At 39.1% G+C, this 15,773-nt stretch overlaps 1 protein-coding gene across 2 annotated transcripts in view; it reads right to left on the reverse strand.

Annotated features, from left to right (window-relative positions):
• Nucleotides 1-10,277: 10,277 nt before the first annotated feature.
• Nucleotides 10,278-15,773, reverse strand: part of LOC149816469 (phosphoenolpyruvate carboxylase 4-like) — a 32,580-nt gene continuing 27,084 nt past the window's right edge. For both annotated transcript variants that reach the window (XM_089988113.1, XM_089988114.1), the window contains 10 exons: nt 14,371-14,444; nt 13,907-14,224; nt 13,668-13,793; nt 13,481-13,582; nt 13,260-13,406; nt 12,780-12,878; nt 12,539-12,627; nt 12,330-12,456; nt 12,031-12,237; nt 10,278-11,274 (listed from right to left, as the gene is read on the reverse strand). In XM_089988113.1, the coding sequence (XP_089844239.1) occupies nt 10,450-11,274; nt 12,031-12,237; nt 12,330-12,456; nt 12,539-12,627; nt 12,780-12,878; nt 13,260-13,406; nt 13,481-13,582; nt 13,668-13,793; nt 13,907-14,224; nt 14,371-14,444 (2,114 nt within the window). In that variant the 3' untranslated portion in view covers nt 10,278-10,449. The remainder of the gene's footprint in view (nt 11,275-12,030; nt 12,238-12,329; nt 12,457-12,538; nt 12,628-12,779; nt 12,879-13,259; nt 13,407-13,480; nt 13,583-13,667; nt 13,794-13,906; nt 14,225-14,370; nt 14,445-15,773) is intronic.

Consider the following 15,773-nt stretch of genomic DNA (forward strand, 5'->3'; position numbering starts at 1 on the left):
TGAGATCAACATGAGCTTGTTGCAACCCCCCAAACAGAATTCTAGAGAGGTCGGGCACAGGTCCAACCTCGCATTGGACCCTTTCCTTAAATTGATGGGTTATTATAGACTCCAATAAATCAATCCCATGTGTCGCGACATCATTGCATGGTAAAAAAGAAACATGATTGAATCTTCTACGGAAAGAAGCAAATGCATGAAAGTATCTGGTATTTTTTTGTCACTTTTTTTGAGCCATTGCATCTTTCTGTTGAGAAAAATGCCTTTCTCCAAGTATAAATCAAATGAAGCAATGTAAATATGACAACAGAAAATAAAGAGGCATACAAGATTTACGTGGTTCCCTCAAACTGAGGTACGTCCACGATAACCATAAGGTCAGTTCCTTCCACTATTATCAACCAAGAGATTACAAATACCAAAAGGCATAAGCCTTACAAACACACTAAGGTGTAGAGTAAAACAAACAAGAGGCAAGACCTCACCCAAATGTTCTGAGAAACTCACTAACCGAAGCAGCCCAAAAGAAGTGAAGAAGCACTCACCACACTTACTGCCCAACTGCAGAGATAAGCACACACGCACACTCTCTGCAGACTGCTAAAAAACACTCACAATAGTTACCGCTCACTCTGCTAAAAACACACACAGCAGACCACACTTTGTTGTTTATAAAGAGTAGAAATTAATGAGGACATTTAATGTAAAGGGGGTAATACTAATAGTCATAGAAACCTCCAAGGTCGTACTAGGAAAAAACCCACCAATACCAATGTCACTGACATAAATTGTCAGTCAACAAAAAACTACATTCAGCATAAGAATGAGCCCCACAAAGGAGGAAAACCCAACACCTTCATCTTTTTCTCCACCTGATCTCTTGCCGAATCATTTCTCCATCTTGGTAGCAAGTTAGTCATGGTCTGTTTTTAGCTTTGCTCTAGTTTCAAAAATCGATAGCCTACATGCACCAAACTTTTATGGTTCACAAAATCATAATTTAATATTAAGGTAATATAATTTAAAGTGTGGTTTCTAGCAAACAAAATCATATTGCACACGTCTAAATGTTAGATTAGAAAATAAAGCTTGCACCTATAATTTTTTGTTGAATGTTGTTAATGTTACATGGGTTTATATATATACATATATACTTGGGTTTAGTGCATTGTGGGCAGTTGACTTTTGAAGCGCTGATAAAACCTACTTATATGTCACAATCCTTGGTGATCACATCCATAAGATTCAATCTAAAAAAAACACAAAAAAATGAAAAGAAGATGATTTATACTCAATATTTATGTGGCTTCAATAGCACTAAATATTAACACTCTCTCTCTTTCTATATATACACCACTAAAATATGAGAACTAGTCTATGAGCTATATATTTCCAACACTTTTTTGCAAATTCCACCTTGCAGATGCGTTTAGCATGATCCATTTATTAAGAATCAACTATTAAATCACAGATTTTCAACAAACAGACAATTTTTTGAATACTTGAATATTTACATAAGTTTGAGCAGTCAATTTTCAACCATTAAAAAATTCTACTTATGTAAATTGAATGCTTCAAAAATGACATAGGTTATGAGTAGTACCACACTCCAGATCCAGATCAAATGCTTCCATAATCAGCAAAATGATTTTTTTTACGAAAAGCAGCTGGGCCTCTAGATTTAGAAAGCTTGACAGGTGGAAGTAAGATGGAGGGGGGGGGGGGGGGGGGGGGAGTGTCCAAAAGACCCATCTCATTGTTAAAAGTAGAAGATTCAGACATGGATGGCATCCCACTATCCTCCATTAGCCTTCCAACACGCATCTTCTTTTTTGCCGAACATCATATATTTAGCCGACCACCACCACCCATTTAGTGCACTATGAGGAGCAGAGCGACTAGTTTGTCTCCTTCGGATTGCTATCAACCAATAGTTTTTTCTTATATCTAGCCACCCTACTCTCTTTCTCTATTCTGCAATCATAAAGATTTTTAATCATGCAAAATATTATTATTTTCATTATCAATGTAACACCACAAGAGAACCACCTTGTTGTGGCCTTGTGGGCTCCAATACTGACTTTTCCTCTAGTCTTTTTTAATCTTTTAGAATGGGGAGGAATTATAGTTAATTTATATTGTTTTTTTGAGAAGAATATAGTTAATTAATATTCATCATAGTGGTCTTCAGGATCTTCAAAATCCCTACCCACTAGACCCTTGTTCATTACATTATTGTTTTCTAGTCTTGATTGACTTAAGATAGAATAATGATGAATGGCATCATCATATATATTACACTTTATTGTTATATATGTCAAAACTCAATCTACACCCATGCTTTACTTTCCCTTTTATCAATCCTTGAATGGTTCTTCAATTTAATCCATTCGTACAATGAATGCTCAACGTAGAAAACTTAGAGTCCATAATGTTAAAATAAGCAATTGCTCAAGACGGGAACTGGTCCTTTCATTTTCCCTCCTTGATCTTCCATTAGAATTAAACTAACAGATATTTCGTGGTGTTAAGATGACTACAAGAAGATTGATTTCTTATTATTTCAATTTGCCTAAAATAAGTAACATATCTCTCTCTCTCTCTCTCTCTCTCTCTCTCTCTCTCTCTCTCTCTCTCTCTATATATATATATATATATATATATATATATATATATATATATATATATATGTGTGTGTGTGTGTGTGTGTGTGTGTGTGTGTGTTAAAGGAAGTAATAGATTGCAGTTATTGCCATAGCTTGAAAATGTACACAATATTCGTGGAATTATTCACATTTATAATATTAAAAGGGTATGACCCACAAAGTAGAATCATTGATTTGTTTTATTGCATGAATGTCTGCACCACATTATGTTGGTATCATCCATTGGATCGAACTCACTTCTTTCTTAATTTATGTGTTTGGAGGGTCCTAAATTTGTTGCTTTATTTGGTATCACCTAGTGCACACCATGTGATTCTCATAGGGCTATGGTACTTTTTAAATAATGCCGCTGAAAATTAAGTTAATAATTAAATAAAGACCAAAAAGTTTCATGGATTTTTTTAGGTCACTTTTACTATAAAAAGTGGGGTCTAGATTCTTTTCTTTTCACCTCTTGATCAAGTGCTTGCTGCTATTCATTCAGAATCATGATGCATATCAAGGAATCATGAATGTTGAACAAATCAAGTAAGTTTTATCATACCTTTTCAGGTAATAAATACAATTATTCTATGAAACAGTTACTTGTCACCCTTTTAAGGATGCAAGGTAAACTTCAGCTAGCGTCTCATGATTCAGTGATACAATTAATTATATGTATTATGTGTCTATAACTCAGAAAATAGTTCAAAAAAGCCAAAAATAGAATAATATCACCAATCATTCACTTTAAGAATCAATGCCATGCTAGTGGTATGTGCTTGTTATATACTCCATTGACTATTGTGACATGAGTTGAACTAAAGCTGACATAGTTAACCAAAGGGGGGGCTCAGCTTGTCTGGTAGGAGCAGCGAGTGCACGTCACCTTGTGTTGGGACGTAGCAGGTTCAAAACCCAATGATATTGTTGTATAACTGGTAGGGGTCTGCCTAACCCCAGCTTGCCTTTCAAAAAAAAAAAACTGACATAATTAAACAATTCGCTAAATGATGGATATGAAAAGATATGGAATCGATCCTTTTTTTTAGAGAGAGAAATATTATAATCAATCTTAAACTATTCCTAATTAATACCAAAAAGAATATTAACATTAATCTCTGCTCGGAGCATTTTTGAAAGCTTATTCTTGTACACAATTCAAATTTGCCCATAGGCTCAAGACAAACTGCCTTGGGCTCCACTATCGACTGACTTCTAATGTCTCATGTTGCTTTGCTTAAGGGGATGTTTGGTTTCTTGAATTTGATCAAATGATCTCTTGTGAAGTTCTAAAAGGTATATGTGGCTACCTTCATTTAGAAGAATATTTTTGGTGTGGAAAATCTCACAATCAGGATCTTCTACTACCTGGATTTTCTTGAATAAGGCCATAGGCACATAAGTTCAAAGCCAAACCAACTACTCCAAGAGCACTTATCATCAATCAAATCACTGTTTGCCACTCAGGATTCTATTTGATCACCTATCCAATCACTGTTGGATCTCTTTACTTGTCCAACTTAGATGTCTAAGTGATGCGCAATCATACCGACGAAAAAGAAGAGAAAAATAAATAAATAAGTTCATTTCTTTCCCAAGAATGCATGACACGTTCACTAGAGTACTTGCTTTGCAGATCTTGAAGGTGGTAATTCTCAAGTTATGAATCAGGATTCAATTCCAACCAATCCTTTTTCTTTTATGCTTTCAGGATTTTAGTCATTGATGTATAACCAAGGAGGAAATTTGTCTGGATAATCCAATCAATCAAAGATGACTTAAAGCTTCAATCTTCTGATGCATCTATAGTTGCACATGGCATTTACATTGTCCTGCCAATTGCTCCTACGCCATGAAAAATGTATTCCATCTATGATTGCCAAATTTTTGAAGCAGCATAACGTATCAAAATCTACATCAAACTTTGACCAAGTGCACAAGTACTTGCCCTTTGTTGTAGTGAATGTAGGCCAGGTCTTGATTCCTTCAATCTTTTGATGGATTTGAGCAACATGCTCTTTTTCCTTATACCATTTGTACAATCAACCTTCAGTGGGCCGTTGCATCCAGGAAGCTTGAGCACAGATCGATCAGCTGATTTGACAAAACACAAATTTTTGTGTTTTGAAATCACCACCACTTAGACCCGAGGGGTAGCGTAGTTGGAACCGGGCCTTGACTGTTGGACCAAGAGTCCGGGTTCGATTCCCACGGGCGTTATTCTCCTGTGGCTCCCTGTGGTCAAGGGGTGCGCCCATGTTTACACCCCTCTGGTGGGGTTTTCCGTTCCTACCTATATGGAAAAAAAAATCACCACCATCCATCACTTTTAATCACTACCATCAATTGTGAAATGATGACATCAGCATCATCAATTGTGAAATGATGACGTCAGCACTTTTGGTGGGCTCCACTGCTTGCACAATGAACGGTGGTGATTTCAAGACACAAAAAAATTTTGTATTTTTTGTCAGATCACCTGATCTGTCCTCAAGATGCTTTCGTAGAGGTGGGACAAAAATGTACCACCAAAGTGCCGCTTTGGTGGGACACTCACGTCCTGCATTTGATGACGTGGAGCGTGCACTTGTCGATGCAGTCATGACAGTGGATAACTATGACTGGCCAATCAAACAGGCTCTCAATGTACATTGAATCCACATTTCGTCTAGGAACATGGCCCGTACCCAACACGACTTCAATTTTTTTCTACGTCCCCAATTCATTAAATTTGAACGTGCATTTGGTTTATTATACATAGCTCTTCTGCAGAAGTTTTCCTTGAAAGTATAATCAGCTTATCATTTGCCCCATTTTGTTTTTGTATTATATTATCCTTAACGATGGATGAATTCTCGGGTCAATCTAGATTAGGGGTGGCAATCGGGTCGGTGTTGGCGGGTTGGCAGGTCAGCATACCTCAACCCGAACCTGACCCGTTTATTAAATGGGTCAGCTGTGGCAAACACGAACCTGACCTATTTATTAAACAGGTAACCCGACATGACCCGCCAACTCGTTTAATAAACGAGTTGGGTCGGGTAAACGGGTTGGCGGGTTAGCGGGTGGGTTGGCGGGTTGACCCGCCCGCCTAACCCGTTTATTAAACGGGTCAGCCAGTTTGGTGGGTTGGCATACCCCTAACACGAACCCGACCCGTTTAATAAACGGGTTAGGCATAGGGGTGGCAAAACCTGACACAACCCGCCAACCCGCCTCTTAGGCGGGTTCGGGTTGGGCAAAAATGAACCCATTTAATAAACAGGTGGACCCGCCTAACCCGTTTATTAAACGGGTCGGGTTCGTGTTAGGGGTATGCCAACCCACCAAACTGGCTGACCCGTTTAATAAACGGGTTAGGCGGGCGGGTCAACCCGCCGACCCGCCAACCTGACCCGCTAACTTGCCAACCCGTTTACCCGACCCAACCAGTTTATTAAGGGGGTTGGCGGGTCGTGTCGGGTTACCCGCTTAATAAACGGGTCGGATTCATGTTTGCCACAGCCAACCCGTTTAATAAACGGGTCGGGTTCGGGTTGAGGTATTCTGACCTGCCAACCCGCAAACCCGACCCGATTTTCACCCCTAGTTAGGCAGGTTAACCCGTTTATTAAACGGGTTAGTTTAAGCCCAACCCAAACCTGCCTAAGAGGCGGGTTGGCGGGTCGTGTCAGGTTTTGCAACCCATAATCTAGATATCTGCACTCAGTTCTTTTTTTTCTCTTTTTTTGAAATCAATGTGCCCAAGATTTTTTGTTATGTAACCATTAATAAAGCAACCAAACCACAAGATAGAGAGTAGAAAAGAACAAAAGAGGATACAAGATTTTCATAGTTAGGCACTTGAGCCTACTTCCACGGGCAAAAGCTGAGCAAAAATTCACTAGCAAAATGTGAGAAAATACATAGACGAGATACTCAAAACCCTAATCCCTAATACACTCAAAACTCTCATACCCAACTCCTAAAAGGAGGTGTGTGTGTGTGTATATATATATATATATATATATATAGGGCTGGGAAACAATCCGAGCAGCCCGTGATTCGGCTTCATTCAACTCACCATGAACTTGTTCGTGATCGATTCGTATAGCAGAAGAGATGAGCCACGAGAAGCTTGTTAACCAAAAACGAGCCGAGCGTGAACAAGAGGTGCTGAACTCGTGTAAGCTCGTAAGAATATATTATATAGAAACTAAGTGCAATATTTAGCGTAAAAAGTAGTTTTGTACAATTAGAGTATATGCTATGTAAGAGAGAGATTTTAAGGTTCAAATCCTATTGCTTCCAATACTAACTGTAGTATGATTTTTTTTACAAGAGCCAGCTTGTGGCTCAACTCAATTGACTCAAGCTCAGCTCGAGATTGAGCGTAGCTTGTCTATTTACGAACACGAGCCGAGTTCGAGCTGACTTAGAAGGTAAACGAGCTGAGCTTGAACAAGCTAGACTCGGCTCATTCAACTCGTTTACCAGCCCTATATATATGAGGAAGGGTATAAAACTCTAGTCAGTATAAAAGAACAAAATTACAAAACTAGATAGGTTCATACTGTAGAAGCTCCGCCCCCACACCCCCAGAGGGGTTTGTGGTGGGCTCAGCCTAACAGCCCAATCCCTCTGCTAACGACATTGAACATTTTCATTGTAGAGTCATCAAAATATTTTCAGATCCGATCAGTTCTAGAATTCAAAAAACCTACACAACAATTTTCATGTAGTACAATGTGTATCGTTTTCAAATATGTGAGGAACTACTCAATTTGTTTAACGTCACTATTTGTCATTACCAACCTTGTTCAATTAGATCTGTGTAATGATCAGCATCGTGATATATATATATATATATATTATGACCACCCCTCCTATATGAACTTTCTGGTTTCGCCACTGGTGTCAGCCTATCCTAGTATTACTCTCGCCCGAGCATAACTTTATAGCTCTGATGGGATCCGGTGCATTAGGATTGTATGATGGCACTGACCTGCCTCTATTCCTTTATGTTGATTCTTGCTATGTTTGTTTATCAGGTGTCTCTCATTACCTTGCTATCACATCTTATGTTCTTTATCTTAATTAGTGAAATTTTCATCTTTCAAAAATAAAAAAATTATATTGGTGTATAACCAAGTCAGTTATATAACTTTACATGCTACTCTTCATTAACATCATCTGTCATATTCAAATGTCCAAAGCTTACAACCAATGAACATCTGTCATATATTCAAATGTCCAAAGCTTACAACCAATGAACGTGAACAAGACAAAGTATCTAATCGTAGAGCAACGTAAAGAACTTGGCGTTTATTGTGCGGTGGATACAGGTCCAGGTTTTGAGTCCTGCACGCTTTTAGCATAGAGAGGGGGTGACTTTATTAGCACAGTTTCACAATGCTGCTCCATGTTTCATGTGGAAAAATGGAGCATAGAAAGTAGATAAAATGAAGACCATCCAATTTTTATCCACTTTTAGTCACTTTAAAGGTGAATAGCTTCATGCTCTATGGTAACAATGACATCAGTAACAGTACTGTAAAAGCATTATTGGCTTACACTTTGCTTTTGTTGATTAACTAAGCTTGGCTCCTTTATTAGAACAAGATGCTCAGCAAAACAAAGGAATTCATTTGGAACATTGCCAAGTTCCTGATCTCAAGTTCTTTGAATCGACACCTTCATCCCAGGTTCGATTCCCACCGGGTGTGCGGATGTCTTCAACTGGTGGGCTCCGTAAGAGGTTGGGTGCTCTGATTTTATAATGATGGCGCACGGCCAAGTGATGTTTGGGTTGCACCAGTTCATACCATGAGATGATATGGCTTTGGTTACCACAACTGAACCTGCCTTTTTTTAATTTTTGGTAATATTCTTCGACATTTATGCTTGTTCCTTCTGCAGACAATCATACAAAAGTCTATGCAAGGTCAAGTATTCCATGGATCGCTATCTATTCGAATTTGTTTATTGTGATCATAAAGGAATATGTGGAAACCATTCTTTCAAAAGCAAGGAGCTTTTTTAGCGTCAAGTGCTCAAGACCTTTGATTTAACAGCATATTCTTGCTTGTCATGTATGATTTTATGTGTTTTTTTGGTATTTACACAAAAAAACCTCCTACAGGATCAGAGACCTAGCCGCGCTGGTACTGCATGCCGTACTTACGATCACTCTCCTGGCAACATAAAACTCCATGGTCTTACCCCCTTGCACCTAGGGAGTCACACCCATGGGATTTGAACATGACCGCCTACTACTACAAACATCAATTATATATATATATATATATATATAGAGAGAGAGAGAGGGGGGGGAGAGTAATGCACTGGTTCAGCCCACTTTCTCGTTCTGCCCCCTTAAAATCGCATTTTTTGGTATTTTTTCTCACATCTAATACCATAGATGTGATCTATAGGTTTTGTTTAGTAGGAACCAGCTTTTGGATCACCAAAATCCGACCTGTATACAGGTTTTTTTTGTGATCCAAAATCAATAGCTATGAAGGTACCAGTTTTCCCAGCTCATAAAAACATATTTTTTTGTCAAAAAAGCATGATCCAAGAGTCGATTCTCACTATTCTCACTAAATCTAGCATGCTAAACACATCTTACGGTTCAGATCTATCATAAAATACTTCAAAACTATGGGGCAGAACGAGAAATGGGGCTTAATATGTTCAGTTCTTTATATATATATATATATATATGTGTGTGTGTGTGTGTGTGTGTGTGTAATGTGCTGATTCTGCTCCGTTTTCTTGTTCTGCCCCCATTAGGCCCCTTCAAAAGGCATAGTTTTTTGTATTTTTTCTTACATCTAACACAGTAGATGCTATAGTTTTTGTTTAGTGGGAACCAGTTTTTGGATCACCGGAATCTGAGCTTTATACAGGTTTTTCTGGTGATCCAAAATCAATGACGATGAAGGCATTAATTTTTCTTGGCTTATAAAAATATATTTTTTCATAAAAAAAACATCGATTCCCACTAAATAGTGCATGCTAAACACATCTATAAACACATCTATATGTTCAGATCTATCATAAAACACTTCAAACGGGTTCTAACGGGCAGAACGAGAAAAGATTACCGACAGGCTGCCCCAACACGACCCGATGTCCAGCCCTAGTTTTCAGGATGTTTTTGGCACCTGACCCAGCAGATCAATGTTTTAAAACCCAGTGACTCAGGACTTACTGGGCAGTACCTGACCCGTGACTTGACAGAGTCATGTTAAGTTTTTAATATATTTAATCAATTAGATAAATAGTAATTATATATATGGTTAAGTATATGATTCAAAAAATTGATCCATCTTTGATTTTTCGTTAAAAGAACTTTTGAATTCTTTAAAAGAACTTATTGATTTTTCGTTAAAAGAACTTTTGAATTCTTTAAAAGAACTTGAGAATTCAATAAAACGAATGAAAAATGTTGTGAAGGCCCGGTCCAAACTAGGCCTATGGGCTTAACGGGCTGGCCGGCCTCTCTCTCTCTCTCTCTCTCTCTCTCTCTCTCTCTCTCTCTCTCTCTCTCTCTCTCTCTCTCTCTCGTTTCGTGCTCAGTTTGGATTTACATCCCCGGATATCACCCAGATGAGCAAGAGAGACGAGGACTAACTACAACTTCTAATACACAAAAACATGCAAACCATTAATTTCATCCATAGTAAACAATAATGTCTTTTATGATATTCTAGTCATCCTGAGCTTGATAGAGAATACACATACAACTGGCTCTCAGAATGAACAAAAACAAACATTAAAATAAAGTATGCCACATAAATTAGCCTAGCATGCATTTTCAGCCTGTGTTTCTCATGCCAGCAGCTATTCCATTGACGGTGATGAGCAAAGCATCCCGAAGCTTGTGATTGTCGTCGTCTTGTCTCAATCTTCGCAGTATCTCCACTTGCAGCATGTTGATTGGGTTGAGATAAGGCAGCCTGCTCTCGATCAGGCGCCTGAGGCTGCGATTGTTCTCTGATAGCTTCTCATGACCGCTTACCACTAGAATATACTTCTCAGTGTTGTACAGCTCTCTCCTCAACTGAGCACCAAGTTCCTGCCTGGAAGGAGAAACCAAAACTTCATCATAATGCTTTGCTATAGGGATGTCAGCCTTGGCCAGAACCATCTCAATAAGATCAATGGTGGATTGGAAGAATGGCCACTCCTGATACATAGCCCGCAAATCATCCTTGTAACCCTTCTCACAGGCTTCCCACAGACCTGCTCCAACACCTAGCCATGCTGGCAAAACAAATCTTGTCTGTGTCCATGCAAACACCCAAGGTATCGCACGCAGGTGGCCAATCGCTGTTGAGCTCTTCCTCCTCGTTGGTCTGCTTCCAATGTTGAGGTATCCCAGCTCCGCCTGAGGTGTGGCTTCTTGAAAGTAAGGAAGGAAGTCGTTGTTCTCATACACAGTGGATCTGTAATGATGGCAGCTAATCTTAGAGATCTCTTCCATCAAGGTTCTCCACTTCTCCTTTCGGGGTGGGAGAGGTGGGCGTATAGTGGCAAGCAGCACAGCTGTGGTGTAAATCTCCAGCTGCCTCACTGCTGTTTGAGGCAGGCCAAATTTGGCTTGCACCATTTCACCTTGCTCAGTTGAACGAAGAGTACCCTATGCACGACACAAACATATGTATTCTTTAATGTTCACATAAATGTTCGACTATCTGAGAAATCAAGAGCCAAGAACCAAAACTGTCAGGGATTGAAGTAGATAGATGGATGGTTAGGTTGATCTATCAAAACCGATCTCAGGTGAATACCATGGGGGTTAACCCCAAGCTTGTGTACCCAAAAAAAAAACTGCCATCTTATAGGATAGGCTGCGGTCAAGCTGCTAACCAAGAACTGCCAGTCATTAAAAACACTGCAGCAAAGCAAAACTTTGCTATTAACTTAGCAAACCCAGAATTTCATACAGCAGAACAAATCCGTTTAGGTTCCCACCTGCCACTGTGAATTAGTTGCAATAACCATAAACTTCTGCTATTTATCAACTCAGGGAACTTGATAAAACACCTACATCAGGTCCTCATGATATGCAAGATGGGGGATAAACTCCATGGGATTTGAACCTTTGTTCTCAATCATGATAAGTCTGACCTAACCATCTACCTATCTCATGTGACCCCACATCAAGTCCTCATCTTTGCACATACAACAAAAAAGGAAAACAGAAGCTACAATTTGGGCACAAAATCACATTCTAATTTCAACAATAAACTAGCAAAATCACTCTTAAGGAACACTACAAGTCTACAAACGAAAAGGAATCAAAATCCTCGTTCCTTGTAGAAAACTATAATGTGGACCATGTAACTCTAAAATATTAATCAGAAGAAGAAAACAAAACAAAACTTTCACCTACCATTACAGACCCCGGAGGTTGGGATTGTATAGCAAGGTATGTCGGGCCACCACCTCTACCAATACTTCCTCCACGCCCATGGAACAAAGTAACTTTGATACCATATTCGTTGCAGGCTGCCACTACATCTTCCTGGGCCTTGTATAATTCCCAAGCAGCAGTAAAACGTCCTGCATCTTTTCCCGAGTCCGAGTACCCAACCATCACCTACATAAAATGTTTTTGCAAGTTCCAGATCTACATTTAGATGAAAGTAAAGAAATCATCTATTGAATCTGCAATAGCGATCTTGATGATACCTCTTGGTGTCCATTATGATTTTGAATGATATGCTCCCGGTACCAATCAATGGACAACAATTTTCTGATTACAGATCCTGCTCCACGCAGATCTTTGACTGTCTCAAACAATGGAACAACCCGCAACCTGCTCAATCATTGATTATGTGAACTCAACCTGCAACTAAAAACGTAGACACAATATATGTAATTAGGTAAATTCATCTTACGTTCCCCCAGGACATGTTCGGCCGAGCTCACCACTGACAGCAAGTCTTGCATCCTTTTGCAGTAGCTCAACTGCCAAAACATCACTAGCCTGCCGAACAATAAGTAGAGAAGTGTATACAGCTGACTTGCAGATTTGGCAGATAAAATAAAATATTCCAAATAGTGGTCTAGCGTTTACTACTTTGTCAATCACAAAACTTCAAACACTAAAAGGAATTGATAGAGCCCAAGAATACAAACATTGGAAGCCATAGAAATCACGTATGCTCCAAATGACTCGCTCCCAAGTTCAGCTGCAACCCGGAAAGTGTCCAGAACCTCCCTTACATCAGCAGAAACCTGATAGCTAGTAGCGTGAGTCAAGTGTTCCTCGCAAGAAGTTTCTAAATCAAACCAAAGGTGACTGAAAAGCTTGGGTGTCTGCATGCATGTGCGACATCCAGTATTTGAGATAAATTTAATTTGTTATAATACAAAATCCAGATGTAGAGACCAAGACACAATTGTCCATTAGGCAGAAAGACCAAATCATCTTTGAAGAAAAGCATCCATAACACGGGCTGGTAACTTTTTCTAGATACACCATAAAAATTATGGAAATAAAGCTGACGCAATGGAATGAGGGAAACAAGTAAGAGGGTCTAGTGATAGTGCACAGATCACATTCATTTACAAGTAATAATGCATTTAAAAGTCAAGCAGAGAAAAATAACAGTCCACCTCTATGCTTGGGGGGACAAGTGGCCTCTTCCCTTTGAGCTCATTTGTGAGGAATTCCAGCTTCCTATCTTCGTCCCACCCACTGTATGTCCCCATATCCAAATATTTTGTAATTGCATCAAGTGTTTCAACATGCCTACCAGATTCCTGGCAAAATGTGGAACACCAGTTAAATGTATTATTGTCACAAATTACAGTGCAGAATACAGACCTCTGCACACCTGACGTAGATCAAGTTTCATCAGTATCATCCCAAATGTAGCAACCCTGCGGATGAGGTCTGCTAGCCGTCCATCTGCCAATGTCACAGATCCACAAGATTGCTGCAATAACCAATAACCAAGTGACTACCCAGCATGATATCAATGTGCAGCTGACTACATCAGACAATAGAAACGAGAACAGTACCAGGGATTCATGGCACAAAAGAAGTGGTTCAAGAAGTTGTTCAGTTGTTTCATAATAATCACAAGGATCAAAATCACAAGGAAGACCCTCAAGTAGAAGCTCTAACCGTCTTCGGGTCTTTATAAGCTGAAAATTTTCAACACAAAACCTTAAATTCCACAGTATAGAGCACTCTTATAAGATGAAATTCAATATCCTAACCTCTGAGAACACTTAATCAAGTATACACAGCTACCAACCTTTTCTCTCACATCTCCAAGAACGATTCTATATGGAGCAATGCCAGGACGTTGTGGCAAACTAGGTTCCAGAAGTTTCTGAAAGCTGGACTTTCCAATTTGAGATTCTGCAAATAGTTTTCGCCGTGCAATAAGCTGACTTGAGCTGAAAGAAGCAGATCTGGAAATTGCTGGTGATGGCCCTGTTCCAGTATGCTGAACTGTACTGGAAGGAACCATGGAATTACTGTCTGTAGATAGGTGATCATTGCCCACTCTAGCCGATATACTAATAGGACCTTTGGAGGAAAAACCTGAATTTGGAGAATCTTGACCATCCTATAGCCATTTATCAACAATAATGAAACTACAAAATCAATATATGAACTGAACCATCAATAAGATGTAAAACTAAGAATCTTACCCAAATTGAATCTTATGCAAGAAATGTCATACAAGACATACCCTTGCAAACAGAATGATACCTGAGACTCTGGAGTACTGCTATCGGTGCATGGGAATTCCAAGATGGGGAGTTGAGATTCTCCATCACTACACTCTACACAAGTTAAAATTGGACAAAAGCATTAATTTGCAACTGGCATAGTTTTTCAGACTAGGTCCCAAACTCCCAATGTAAAAGCAGAACCTTAAAGACAGTCAAACAGCAGATAACAAATAAGCAACTAATATTTAGGACAAGGTGAGCAAGCAATATCAACATATAACGAGGATACAACTTAATAGAGAGAGAGAGAGACCAGCCTTAAATTGCAGCCCACAACAACCTATGGCAGCATCCCAGTTTGATATTTTCAAAAAACTAGATCACCACAATATGCTAGCCTCAATGAAACAGTATAATGCACCAAGTTTCCATGTGTGTGTGCATTTATCAGTTCATTATTTAATGAACTCCAAACTATGTGAATTAGTAAACTCCAAAATATGTGCATTCTATGATAATTACTTCTCTTTTGAAAGAATTTCAAATTTATGGCTATCTTGAATGCTTACATGTGAAGCCAGACTCCAAATCTATCAAAAACCACTTCAGTATTACACCCATCATGTTTTACTGAAGTTTAACTACCACAATACTCTTTTAAATCTCATTTTCAAACAGAAGTTCATCATGCTGCCATGTAAGTCAACGCAATAGCAATTTCACTTGGCAAGCATACTATCCTGTAAGCATGATTAACCATTCTATACTATAGCTGTACATACATATTTGTTTTAGAAACTAACTCATATTTCAGACTATCATTGGGATTTTCTCCCTAATCAGCATCAGTATAAACAAGTAAATCTAAGAAAGAGGATGAGGATAAGAAAAGTCCTTTTGTTATGGAGTTCTTTATATATCTGAAAATACTTAATACAACACTCATATGCACAGTGGTTGGAGCATGCTGAAAATGACTGACGCAGTGAACTGCATGAGTTATATATCCCTAGATGGCAGTGGACCGTGGAAAAATGGTGCTCTACCCCGTCGCGTCCCGTTTAGGCCGGGGATAGAGGACATGAAACGGGGAATGAACCAGGGATGGAGGTTAAAATCAAAACCCATGCAGGGATGGAGGCGGAGATGGACTTACTCTTTTTCCCGCCCCGTCCTCGATCCTTGTTAAGGAAATTACTATTATATCCTTATACATATGTATAAAATCCTTCTACCTCGTCGTGCCCCGTTTAGACCGGAGATAGAGGACATGAAACGAGGAATGAACCGGGGATGGAGGTTAAAATCAATACCCATGCAAGGATGGAGGCGGGGATGGACTTACTCTTTCTCGTGCCCCGTCCTCGATCCTTGTTAAGGAAATTACTATTATATCCTTATACATATGTATAAAATCCTATATATATATAACGTAAAACC

This window comes from Nuphar pumila, chromosome 14 (assembly GCF_984573655.1).
Source record: "Nuphar pumila chromosome 14, dmNupPumi1.hap1.1, whole genome shotgun sequence".
Lineage (NCBI taxonomy): Eukaryota > Viridiplantae > Streptophyta > Magnoliopsida > Nymphaeales > Nymphaeaceae > Nuphar > Nuphar pumila.